Raw genomic sequence first — 13,460 nt, forward strand, 5'->3', positions numbered from 1 at the left:
GGTGAAGGCAGTGAAGGTCCTGTGTGAGTGTCTGGAGGCAGTTGAAGGATGGATGGCAGTTAACGGATTGAGGTTGAATCCTGACAAGACAGAAGTACTGTTTCTGGGGGACAGGGGATGGGGAGTCCTGAATGGGGTAGCTGTGCCCCTGAAGGACCAGGAGCATAGCCTGAGGGTCATTTTGGACTCATGGCTGTCCATGGAGGCGCAGGTCAATTCTGCCTACCTGTTCCACCTGGTACAATGGCTGAGACCTTACCTGCCTGTGCACTGTCTTGCCAGAGTGGTGCATGTTCTGGTTATCTCCTGCTTGGCATAATCAGACTTCCAGTACACATTCCAGTCAGGGAAAGACACATTTGAGGGCAGGCCAGTGAGGGGTGTAGCTTGGGGAGGGCTGGATAGAGTTGCATTTGCTCCTCCTCTGCCTGAGTTTCCCTAACTCCTGAGACAAGGGAACTAAAGGTGTCCTCAGCCCATACATCAGAGCTGGTCATAGGTGTGTGCGGCTGATAGCATACATCAGTGTGCTGACACGTAGTGTGTGGAGTGTGGTTTTCATCTAGCTTCTCACCTGTGCTTGACCTAGAGCAGCAATGGTGATCCTGCAGCATTCCAGGTGTCTGTGGACTCCCAATGCCCCTCTACCACAGTCAGCATGGTGATTGGTCAGGGATGTTGGAAGTTGTAGTTCAGCAACATTTGGACAACTACAGGCTCACCAACCCTAGTTCAGAGGATGGATGTGCCGCAGCAGGGAAGGTATAGGGCAATGGGCCTTCTTTCTCCTCCCTGCCCAGACACTGGATTCCTTCTGGAGACAGAACAGGTTTCTTCTGACTGGGAGATGCCCCTGTGCATGTGGAATAGCTAGTAGAGATGCTCCTTCATCCCCAGCCACATTGAGCATTCTAGATTACCTACAGTGCCCAGATTGTGTGAACTTACCAGAAGTTCAGAGTGACCAAGTGACAGGAGCCCAACTGCATCTCTTTAGGATGTGTATTTGTTTATGACATTTGGCTTGCCTTGAATGCCTGTGTCGGGTGATTTCTATTACAGAGGCGGTGCCATATAGGTGGGGAGAAATCGAGGCAGCATGAAATTCAAGACCTGTGGCTCAAAGAGGCGTTTGTTCCTTTGGCTTGACTGCTACGTAGCAAACCATTTATTTTCGTTTCTTTCACCAAAGAGACTTGCCTTGTCTTTCATTCCCTTTGGCTTCCCCAGCTAAGCCCGTGTAATTGTATGAAAAGCATTTCCTCCTGTTACATTTTTTTAAAGGGGGAAACCCACGAAACCAGCTGTTTTCTATTAGATTTTGTTTTACTTGGGCATGAAGACACACACACAACTCTCTCCAACAATAAAAGGCACTGCAGTAAAGCCTGTTCAATGTGAATGGCGGGAAAATCACACACACACACTTCTCCATACAGATGTACTTACTACTATTACTCCTCCTCCTCCTCCTAATACATTAATGTGTAATTGTATTTAATCAAATTCCTTTTTATAGGAATTGTATTGGCCTTTGTGGTGCACCCAGAGAGCTCATTTGAGTGTGATGTCCATTGATATTTGCAAAAAAGCCAACATGACCTTTTAATGATCCTAACAGAATGCTTTCATTAATATTGAATGTCACTTGGCTGCTGAACTCGACTTTCTCAATGCTATTACTATCTTATTTTATTTGTGATACTTAAGAGAGAGCTTGGCATCTTACACCTACCTCAGCCCAGAATGTGACCTATAGCTTGGAATGTGTGTGTTCTTTAGTTACATGAGAACGTGGGATGGAGGGAGCACTGGGGAAGCTGTGTGCCACCAGATGTTTTGGACTACAACTCCCAGGTAAAATGGCCAGTGGCCACGGTTGATGGGGCTTGGAGTCCAGTAATATCTGGGGGGACAGAATCTCTGACTCCTGTCTAGGATGTCTGAATAAGTGCAGAATTGAACTTCTTCAGCTGTCCTCTTTACATACATAAAAGTTTTCAAGCAACTTTCTGGCCCTTTGATTGTAAATATATGCTTGAAAGTGTATACATGGTTTGCAACCTGTAATTGATTAATTGGTTATATTAATTGATTCTAAAACCTTCTTTTAACTGATTAAAAGATTAACTGGATTATCAGTCAGCACATTTCAAAAAAGTTCATTATTTTTAATACAATACTTATATAAAGGGTTGTATCAAGTGTTTGTCCTCCTTACTGTAGACCTATTGATGGGCACGGCTTAGGCCCATTAATTTCAAGTAAAACTTAGTTGGCTGCAACTCAAAAACTGTAACTGCTAGGTACCATCTTAAAAGAAGGCACACCCTCCCCCCCTTTACCTCCTTACATGAGCATGCCCAAAACATTTAAAGATTCTCCATTCCTGGAATAAAATTAGGATCCACAAACACACTTGCTAGCTCGCCAGCGATACCAGGCAGAATTCAGGAGAATGAGGAAAACGCAGGGGCTGCCCAGGATGCAGCACTGAAACTTGTTATCAGGGCTGAAGCCTGTCTGGACCTCTGCCGTCAACTGCATAGAAATGCAAGAAAGGAAGCAGATGGTGGGTTGCGGAGGAGAGTGTTTTGCAAGCTTAGCAAGTCTGCAACCCTTCTGACTTCTCTGGTATGTGGGCATGATGGAAGGGCAGTCCGGTGGTTGCACTGCAGAACTGGGATTTTTGCAGCCCCGAACTGAGGGACCCTATAATAAAGCACATCAGTTTAGAAAGATAGTTACATGAGGGAGCTCTGTGGCTTTATCTATCTTTTCATTCCTCTGCGCCATTGGATCAGATCTGCCCCCAGTTTCCACTGCTATCATCTGTTGGGACTTGAGCCTAGTCCTTTAATGAACCCAGTAGTTAGGTTAGCCAGAAAACTCTCCACTTTGAAGAAGAAGAATTGTTTATTATACAGTCACAGACCAATAAATTTTTGTACAGAAACAGAATATGTGTCACAACAATGGGAAAACAAATACTTCTAAATATGCAGCCAAATCAGATGTGGACAGCAAGGATAAGTTCCTATTTTAGTCCCTGCTCCGAGGGGGGTTAGACACAGTCCTGTTTCTTTCAAATTTATTTCTAAATGACCTGGCTTCTTATCTGCATATTGTTGATTCTCATGCTCTGTCTTCACATCTGCTGTTTTCTGCTGTTGCTGCTGTATTTCCATTTATTGAGTGATAGCTCATATTCTCCGTTATGTAGATCCTTTAACCCCTTGGCACAGAGGTGGGGGTTTTTTAAGTCTAAAAAAAAGCTGTAGAGACTGATCTGTGAGATTCTTTTGCCCACGGGAAAGAAAAAAAAATTAAACATTCTAAGCATTTACTGTTTCTTCCCCCTCTTAATGCGAACGTTGATCCCAACTTCCTGAAAAGTGGTACATGTCCTCTTGAGAAGCAAGGCTGTTTGTTGTTTTTGGCTGGAGAATGGGGTGTTATTGAAAAGTGAGGGAAAGACCGTTTAGCTCCTGTGCAAATATATCTGTGAAATAACCCAACCCCCCCAACCCCCCCCCGGTTTGGTATGCACACAGTGGTTCTGTAGGACTGCATCAGAGACAATGTTTTCCTTCTTTGCTGGGCGTGAAACTATATCCCAGTCTATCACGAGTCCTTCAGAGTGTGTTCACATCTAAAGTAATCTTTCGTTTTATCATTGGAAATTTCAGAGAGACTGTCATGGCGACTGGAGTGTATGAGATAGAGCCATGTGAGGTTGAAGAGACAGAGGAAGAATGTTCAAGTAAGTAAATATATTGCACTTTTGATGGCTGCTTTGAAGATGTCCTGATCTATGGGTTGGCAACTGTCAGTCTAAACTAACCCCCAATAAGCTGATGATAACTGGCCAGCAGTTGAGTCACCACTCCCAAACTCCTCACCGCTTTCTCTCATGTAAGCTGAAACTCTGGCAAGGGTCTACTTTCTTTTTCCCCCCTCCTAGAGTAGCCTTACTGAACTGTGGTCCTCTAGGTAATTTTGGGCTACCACTCCTATCACATTTGACTATTGGCCATGATGGCTGGTGTTGATGAAAGTTGTAGTCCAAAAACAGACATGGATGCCACTCTGTTGGTGAAGGCTGTTCTAGAATGGCCCTCATGAACAGCAACAGAGGCCTGAATGGCAGCATGGAACAATGGCTGGCTGACTGCTGTCCAAAAATGTTTTTCAAAGTAGCATCTAGGGATGGGGGAGCAATTTGATTCAGTTCCCATTGAAAGGTGTATCTTATCAAATTTGCACTTTCCAAAACTATATGAGAACTGAAAAGCAGCCATTGTTCAAAATTCATGCTTATCCAAATATTGTGCTGCAGTGCCCCGTATCAACCAGCATTTTTTTTTAAAAAAAATATATATGTGAGTATATGGGGAAAGTGTGCATGGAAAGCAAATTCTCAAATGCATTGTATTAATTAGGAGAAGTTTCTTGCAGAAATGCTTATATTAGTCAAAACCGCATACGAAGATACGTTTCTTAGGAGGGATTCACACTAAAATGCTAGTAAACTTTCACTAGAACTTTAAAAAATTGCAGATTGCTGCATAAGTGTTGGGAACTGGATTTAAGACGGGGGGGGGGGAGCTGAAACCGAGAGAACTGAGATAAAACAACAACACCTGAAATTGACAGATCCTTCCATCCCTAGTAGTAGGGTTTAAAATTTCCTGTCTAAAATCCTTTGGGGCAGGCTGCAAATGAGCCTCCCTCAGAAGTTGTCCCTATAGTCTAGGTGCCACCATCTGTGTTTTGCTTTCTGGCATGCCCGGCACACACCAAACTATGGACTGTGTAGGGTTGTCCTTAAGATATCCTGATGTTACACTGTTTATGGAAGCCTTTAACTTTGAATTCCTGGCAACTCCAAAACACAAACATGTTTGGTGATGAACAAAAGCGGATCCTGCAAAGTCCCTGTGTCTTAGATCAAGATGCCTAATCACTATGTGCATCAAACTACGTGGCTTAAGTCATGTTAAGTATGTTGGCTGTGGCTGACATCTCTCTCCCACAGAGCAAGGCAGAGAGAGAGGGCAGGTAGCAGCCTGGAGTCATTGTTCACTCCACAAAGCAGTTACTGTGCAAGCCACTCTGCAGCTGATGGTAGCACTATCTTGCCCCTGCCATGCATGCTGGCACGAGGCGGAGAGAAAACATTGCTGACAAAATGATTAGCTGGCGGGGAGGGGAAGAGATGAATTCCCATTGAAGTGATGCTTTTGTTTTTGAAGGAGCCCACCAGCTGTGAGGAGTTTTAAAATGTCGGGTGCCCCTGTTTAGTCAAATAATAGAATATGTGTCAAGCCAGGTTCTGGTCATCTCATGACTTCTTTGCATCCAAGATAGTGCAATGCAGCTGGGAAAAATTTCTCATCTTAGAGGGAAAGAATGGGGGCGGCGGCATGGAATTATGTGTAATAATCTACACATTTAACAAATGTATGAGTTAATTGTTAGAGGAACAGCCCAATGTTTTCCAGGCATGTGAAGGAGCATAAGTTTCCTCCAAAATCGGACAGATCCATATTTGCTGCCGATTGAAAAAAATCGAAACTTTTGCTATCTAGCAGGCCACGAGCCTTCAAAAAACCACCACTGCTAATTAAGGAAGCAGCTGAACTAGTTTCGTGCATTGTTAATATGTGATATTTTAGCATAATCTTGTGTATTGTTCTTGAAATCTTCAGCTGGAGTGAAGGCTATAAATGGCTTTTCCATCACATTATTATTATTTCCTCCAGGGCTGCTAACAGCAATCAAACAAATAAAATCAAAGTGAATAAACTACAACTCTCATCAGCACCAACAAACATTGCTAGTGGCCAGGGAAGTGGTACTGTAGCTCAGCTACATCTGGAGTGCCAAAGTTTCCCAACACCTGTTTTAATTGCTGTGGGTATTACAGTGGTGGGTCTTTAAGCTGTACGCTGCCTTGCTATATTTCTTACAAAAGTGCCATTTATAAACAAACAATATTTTAAACCAATGCAGTACAATAAGAATGAAGTAATAAAATACAATGGACGCGGGTGGCGCTGTGGGTTAAACCACAGAGCCTAGGACTTGCCGATCAGAAGGTCAGCGGTTCGAACCCCTGCGACGGGGTGAGCTCCCATTGCTTGGTCCCTGCTCCTGCCAACCTAGCAGTTCGAAAGCACATCAAAGTGCAAGTAGATAAATAGGTACCGCTCCGGCGGTAAGGTAAACGGCGTTTCCGTGCACTGCTCTGGTTAACCAGAAGCGGCTTAGTCATGCTGGCCACATGACCCGGAAGCTGTACACTGGCTCCCTCAGCCAATAAAACAAGATGAGCGCCGCAACCCCAGAGTCGGTCACGACTGGAACTTTACCTTTAATAAAATACAATACAGCAGGCAGCCATTAGTTGGACGTACTGTTGTCTTCCATTTTCTCACAGTCATTATAACGCCAGAGAGGTTTTCCCCCTTCATGCCAACTGCTTTGACGTGACACTTTAAAAATTTTCTTTGTGCAGAGAAGAAGAGATCAAGGTTTCAGACTTTTATGAACTTTTTCTCCAAGAAGAAGAAAAACAAGGAGCAGCCGTCCTCCCTGGGAGAAATAAAATTAAAGCCAAGTCAATCCAGTACTGATGTCAGCATCCGAAACCTTGATTCCTGCATACTCCATTTGCCAATAGAGCCTGGGTAAGGTAGTGCAATTGTCTTGTAGCAACAGGTTAAAAGCAAGAATTGTCCCACAGCAAGCTACACATTTCATTCATGCTGGTGCACAAACAAATCCCAGCGCTGCAGCTGGAATGCCAGGAATTTCCTCTTTTCCATTTGCAGCGTGCCTCAAAACAGCTAGTGCAGTAAAAAACACACCCTCTGGACTGTTTTAGCTCACTGAAGCGCTGAGAGATGGGATTTGACCGTCTGTTGTCTATAATCCACCCAGACAGCACCAATTAGCATGGGTGCTGCAGGTGGGTTCATCAATATTTTATTGTCATCATATGGTACCTGAAATATTATCATGGCCTGAGCAGCTATTTCATACCACGATTGTGGGAGGAATATGACCTTATCCCTCCACCTCCAATATGCAGACAGTGGCAACACTCTGTAACTAATAAAAAAGATCTCTATAGCCAAATCTTGAACTTGCAGCAGTCCAAAATACAGAGCGCAGATGTGCACAGTATTATTGACTAATGCAAGGTATTATTTTAGGCCACATTTCCACGGAGAACAAAGTCCCCAAGGTTGCTTTGTATTGTGTATTGTTGTATGCAGTAGTGAACACAGGAAACAGAGTTTGAATGGGCCACCAAAGGTCCTCTAGTCTGACCGCCTTGCCAATGCAGGACAGTCTGGCAGGCCAGTGTGAGAGCAGAATGCTGGAAAAGAAAGCTCTGACTCAACAGAGATCTTCTTATGTGCTTATTTGCTTCTCTCTAGCCTCTGCTCTTAAAAACCTCTAACAAAGGAGAGTCCACCACATTCCAAGGAGGCTTGCTCCTCTGAGCAGAGAAAACTACTCCATTAGGATGAATGGTGCACTGCTCCACCAACCTCACTCTGACCCCCACCTTCCTGCCTTCTTACTAACAAGCAAGACAGTAGATGGCACTGTGTGTCAGCTTCTGCCTCCTCCTTAGTCTCAATGGTGCCCTTGCAGAATTCAACAGGGAGGAGGATGAGAACAAAACCAGGAAGAGTTGGCTGTGCCTGTCGTTAGATCTTGCTTCACCTACTGTTGGGCTTCCTGCTTTCTGCCCCAACCCTCCCAATGGGCACCAGAAACCACTGCCATGGAGTCAAACCACTGGTCTTTCTAGCCCAGCAATGGCTGTTCTCCAGGATCCCCTACAAAGGACTTTCACAGCCTCTGATTATTTATCTGGCTCTTCTATAGGCACTAAACTAAGGGTCCTGCCCTGCTTTCTATGTTACTATGGTTTTTATGGTTAAGCCACCTTGGCTGCTACTTGTAGAAGCACAGCAAGCAAGTTTTCTTAAGTATATATAAAATAAGAGATATAATAAATGAAGTACTTTTGGTGGCAGACCCACCCAACCAGGTGCCCTCTAGATGCTGTTGGACACCAAATCCCATCAGCCCAACAAATAGGAGCAATAGTCAGGCCTGATGGGATATGTAGTTCAGCAATATCGGGGGCTCCAGCTTGGGAAAGCTGGAGTTACTCTCTAAGACCCAGGAAGCCTCTTTCTCAGCTTAGCTTTGAATACTCTGAGTGCCTTTTAAAGCTGCTATTTCTTAGCCTTGGTGCCCTGTGCATGGTATGTAGGAAAGACAGCCCTACCTTACAGGACTGTTGTAAAAATTAGTATGTGTATGTGGAGAATGTAAGGCAGAGATGGGAGCCATCCAGACATTGTTGGACTCAAATTCCCATCAGCCCTATAAACCCTTGCCAGCAAAGACAGTGGCTAAGGATGCTGGGAGTTGGAGTTCAGCATCATCTGGAGAGTCATAGCTTCCCTGCATGTGACTTAAAGAAACAACATTTTTTAAAAAGCGTTAAAATATAGTTTTTTAAAAAGTCTGAACTGCCCCTTTTCCCCATTTCAGATCCAAAGGGAACATGGGAAACAAAGCCTTATCTCATGACAGTGTTTTCACAGTGTCCTCTCCAGAAACCTTTCCAGGGAAGGTGAAAGCTTTGCAGGTAAGAGGACCTTCACCTCTCCCGAGGGTTGTGGTTTCTTGGTTCAGTTGAGGATTCTCCAGGATCCCCCTTTCCTTCCAGCACAGTTTTGTCACTGAGAACCAGATGCTGCCACCATAAGTGGGATCATATGAACTCACCAAGGAGGAGCATGTGTTTCAATGCATGGTGGCCTCATAAGGCCAGAGAATCTCGCAAGTGAGCTCACTCAGTCTTGTCTTTTAAAGCTTGGTGGGAGGGGAGTGACAGCTGTTGGGACACCTCCCCACCTCCCCTCAGTCTTCCATCTCTTTCTTTTATCATGTATCTTGGGAAAATAACTTCTGGGCCCATGCTTGCTGCCGAGCCTGTGCCATTATTAGTAAGAGACACGGTCGCCATGTTTTAGGATGGGAGCATGGCAAATTAAAGCCTTTCAGCATAGCAAAAGTGACTTCCTTTTCCAAGTCAGAACTCATTCTTTGAGTGGCTGTGGATATATGCAAATTCCACGTGAGGATGTGCATCAAGACATTTGTCTGAATGAAGATATTGTACAGCCGCCGTTGGCTCATTTCTGCCCCTTCCTTTTTCGTGTGTGTGTTCTCTGAATGAGCACATTTTTCATTGGGTTGATACAAATGCCACAGATTTCAGAGCTCAGGCCAATTGACACTGCTTTAGAGAGACCACACAGCAGGACTCAGTTACCCACCAGGAGTTCTTTGAAGTTCTGGAGATCAACTTTTGGAACGTTTCTCCCCTGTCTCCATGTTCCATGAAATGTGCATGTTATTATTATTATTATTACAAGCTATGCCCAATACAATTGTAACCATAAGGAACTCGTTTCTTGCCCTCCATATCCGATAAAACCTGAAGTTATTGGTTTTTGCAACCAGCATCACATTCTGAAGTTTGGTCACTTCCAGGTGACCTGTTTATTGAGATTTGTTTGCTGGGAGGTTAGATGATGTTGTACTGAGCAGATGTTATCCCACACATCCCATTGCATTTTCCCAGTAGTTTCCTTATTGTAAAAAGTCCAGCCTTGTGTGGAAGTGGATTTGACATGTACGAGCTCCAAGTCGACCTCATTGGTGCAACCTGAATTTGCCAGGATACACTTGATCCAATAGGAATATTATTACGTTTGTGTCCTCCAAGGTCTGTCCCATCCTGTTGCCCACAAAGCTAGCCTGCTGTCCTCAGGTACAGTGGAGGAGGATACTATCATTGCCAGTGTTGAAGAGCAATTAAACTCTCAGGACAGCTGGTTGAATGCATATAGAGCTGTGGAAATGAAGAGTACCATCCTGTCCTAGGCTTCAGGTAGCAAACTCTCTTGGGCTGGTTGCAATGTAAGGGTAGAATGGAAACCGAAGCAACCTTAGCAGCATTGTACTTGCCAAGAGGGCTGCACCTCCTAGTTAAAGAAAATGTTTGACGACTCCTGTGTACTTTTATTCCTTCCTTTCCTTCCACCCAAACAGCTTCAGTTACAGCCGAACCTCGTGTTTCGATCGCCACCACTTGTTATCCCCAGCAAGAGAATGGAAGAGGTGGGTGGCATTTCGGAAGACGATGGCTTACCCAGAGGTCCTAAGGGAATTTCCACCCTCCATGATGTTCTGATTTCTTCTGCAAACAAGGTATGTGCTGTGCCCTTTTGAACACCATAGAGAATAGCACTTTGGGGGCACTTTCCCCTCACACTATTAATGATCTTGAGGTGTGGGGAGAGGGAGTGGGGTATGCTGCTGGCCCCTGTCCTGGCTATCCAGGCATTGCAGAATGTGAGGCAGAATGTCCTTCTCTATACATGTAGGCTCCTGCGTGGTGTGTGTGTGTGTGTGTGTGTGTGTGTTCCAGTCACTGGGAATGATCAGCTTTCATGCATTAGGGCAGGCTGCTTCCAACAGGGGATGAGGACATACAGTGCCACACCAGTGCCCTGCTCTCTCCTTCACACATTTTAAATTGTACTATTGCATTTATATTACCACTTTCCTCCAAGTAGCTCAAGGCATAGTACATTGTTCTCCCTCCCCTTCCATCCCTGCTTTATCCTCACAACAGCCCTGTGAAGTAGCTTACGCTAACAGAGAATAACTGGCCCAAGAACACACCATGAGCTTTATGGCTGGGTGCGGATTTAAACCTTGGTCTGCAGTGTTTTAACCATGGCACCACTGTTCAATCTTGTGAAGGATAATGCCCGAATAGGTCTATTATATCATGAGGTGTGGTGCCTCTGCCATTTGGCAGGCAACAGCAAATGTTTCACTACACGTTTCATTTCCTTTTCCTCCATTCCAGCTTTATTTAATATTAATTTGGACAAATCCTGATAGTTCTCCAAATCTTTATGGTCATGGTGGTTTCCCTCTCCACCCCTTTTTAACTCAGTCCTCAAATCAAGAAAAGAAAAGAGAAAAGAAAAGTGTGTGTGTGTTAAAGGGTAAAAGTAAAGGACCCCTGGACAGTTAAGTCCAGTGCTCATCTTGCTTTTCAGGCTGAGAGAGCCGGCATTTGTCCACAGACAGCTTTCTGGGTCATGTGGCCAGCATGACTAAACTGCTATTGGTGCACATATACATGTATATGAATAAGGGAGGGGAGCAGGGTTTGAGACTCCCATTGTTCTTGGCGCATTTTGCGATAGGGAATTTCATTAGCGCGAGCAGTTTCTGAGCTCTGGGCGTAGTACTGCGCCTAAGATTACAGATTAAAACTGCATAGTGGAAGGAAAGGAGGACCTTTTTCTGCCTCTCCACTTTCAGCTACGCTCTGAAGACTGGAGAAGAGACCCTCTTAAGAATATTAGGGGGGTGGGCAGGGGAAGGACTAGGCCATGTGAAAAATGAGCATAATATTTCAGCTGCAGTTCATGTGGGAATGTTCTGGGGTGCAGGAGAGGATATATTGACTAATTATATCCTTATCCAACTTGTGCTAACAAGTTCCCAAAATATCAGCAGAGTTTATAAACATTCCCTTTTAGTTTGCAACGGTAACGTGTGCACAGGTTCGCTAGAACCTCTATAATAATTACTCTGGTAATTTCCCCTTTGATCCCTCTTAAAATACAAGACACTACACAGTCTTTATAAAAGTATAAAAGAGTTTACTCACGTTCTGTTCACAATATGATCCCAGAAGGCACACAGACTTAGAAAGGTAAAATACATTTAGAATCTATCTTGTAGCAAGATAGTCCTTATCTCCTCTCTTGGCTGGGAGCCAAGAGAGCATCCTTAGATGTTCCTCATGGAAGGAAGATGGCAGCGAGAGGCAAGAGAGAGAGGCAAGAGGCAAGAGGCAAGAGAGCAAGAGAGAGAGATGGCTGCCTGCCCTGTGCTTTTATCATTACCTGCACAGGTGAGGCCACACCCACCTCTGGTCACATGCGGAGGAAGTCCGTCCCCAGGAAGTTTACCTGCTTGCTGGACAGACATCCCTCCCCATGTTCTAACATGTACACTCTAGGAATGTTGTCATTGACTGCTCCTGTGTTTTACATCCCACATACCCCTTCTCAGGCAATACAACATACACAAAATATAAACAACTTTATTCAACCACCCAGAGTCCCAGCTTGACACGTAGATTCTGGAAACTCTCTCTTGGTAGGGGTTTCGTCAGGATGTCAGCAGTCATCTCTTGGGTGCTGCAGTAGGATAGCTCCACAAGTCCATCCTGGATCATCTGGCGTATGTAGTGGTATTTAACCCCAATGTGTTTTGTTCTGGCCAGGAACTTCTCACTCTGTGTCAGCTTCAAGCAACTTTGATTGTCCTCCAGCAAGCTGACAGGCCCTTTTCTCACCAACCCAAAGTCCTTTATGAGTTGATCAAGCCAGGCGATCTCTCTGCAGGCTTCTGTTGCTGCAACGTATTCTGATTCTGTGGAAGATAATGCTACACAGCTCTGTTTATAACTGCCCCATGCAACAGGTCCATCACCAAACATGAAAACATGACCACTTGTTGATTTATAATCAGCATTATCCCCAGCCCAATCCGCATCAGTATACCCAACCAACTTAGGGTCTCTGACGGCTGGTAACCTTAATTTACAATTCATGGTACCCTTCAAATATCGCACCACCCTCTTTACACCTGCCCAATCATGCTCAGTGGGAGAATTCACTTTTCTGCTAAGAATCCCCACAGCATTAGCTAAGTCAGGTCTACATGTGGTAACTAAATACAAAAGTTTACCAATCGCCGACCTGTAGTCATTGTTGTCTGGCAACTGCTTCGAATCCTGCTGATTCTTCAGGAAGTCAGTAGCCATCGGTGTAGCAACTGGATGTGCGTCTTGCATCTGCATGTGCTCAATTAGCTCGTGGATCTTCTGTCTTTGGCTGAGAAGAAATGAACCGTCCTCTTCTCTTTCCACCTGGATCCCGAGGTAGTACTGGACATCTCCTAGCTCCTTGACCTCCACCTCTTTGCTAAGGTGTTTTACTATCTGTGTATAGTCTTTCTCACTTGCTGTGGCAATAATCAGGTCATCAACAAATGCTAGAATATATGAGAATTGTCCATTATTTGACTTACTGTACAAGCACTTGTCAGCGTCGCCTTGCTTGTACCCAAGTTGCGTCAGCATTTTATGCAACTTCTGGTTCCAGGCTCTAGCAGCCTGTTTAAGTCCATAAAGTCCTTTCTGGAGTTTGCACACTAAATGCGCCTCATGTGGTTTCACAAAACCTTTGGGCTGTTTCATATAAATTTCTTCTGAAATCTGCCCATGTAGAAAAGCGGTAGCAATGTCTATGTGTTTCACTCTCATT

At 44.6% G+C, this 13,460-nt stretch overlaps 1 protein-coding gene across 3 annotated transcripts in view; it reads left to right on the plus strand.

Moving 5' to 3' along the window:
- Positions 1 to 13,460, plus strand: part of KIAA1210 — a 46,405-nt gene that overhangs the window by 15,500 nt on the left and 17,445 nt on the right. For 2 of the 3 annotated variants that reach the window (XM_081897587.1, XM_081897588.1), the window contains exons 3-6: positions 3,680 to 3,763; positions 6,521 to 6,692; positions 8,584 to 8,680; positions 10,153 to 10,311. In XM_081897587.1, coding sequence (XP_081753713.1) covers positions 3,680 to 3,763; positions 6,521 to 6,692; positions 8,584 to 8,680; positions 10,153 to 10,311 — 512 coding nt within the window. The remainder of the gene's footprint in view (positions 1 to 3,679; positions 3,764 to 6,520; positions 6,693 to 8,583; positions 8,681 to 10,152; positions 10,312 to 13,460) is intronic. The other variant, XM_081897589.1, reaches the window with a different exon arrangement.

Source organism: Podarcis melisellensis (genome assembly GCF_964234715.1).
Source record: "Podarcis melisellensis genome assembly, chromosome: Z".
Classification (NCBI taxonomy): domain Eukaryota; kingdom Metazoa; phylum Chordata; class Lepidosauria; order Squamata; family Lacertidae; genus Podarcis; species Podarcis melisellensis.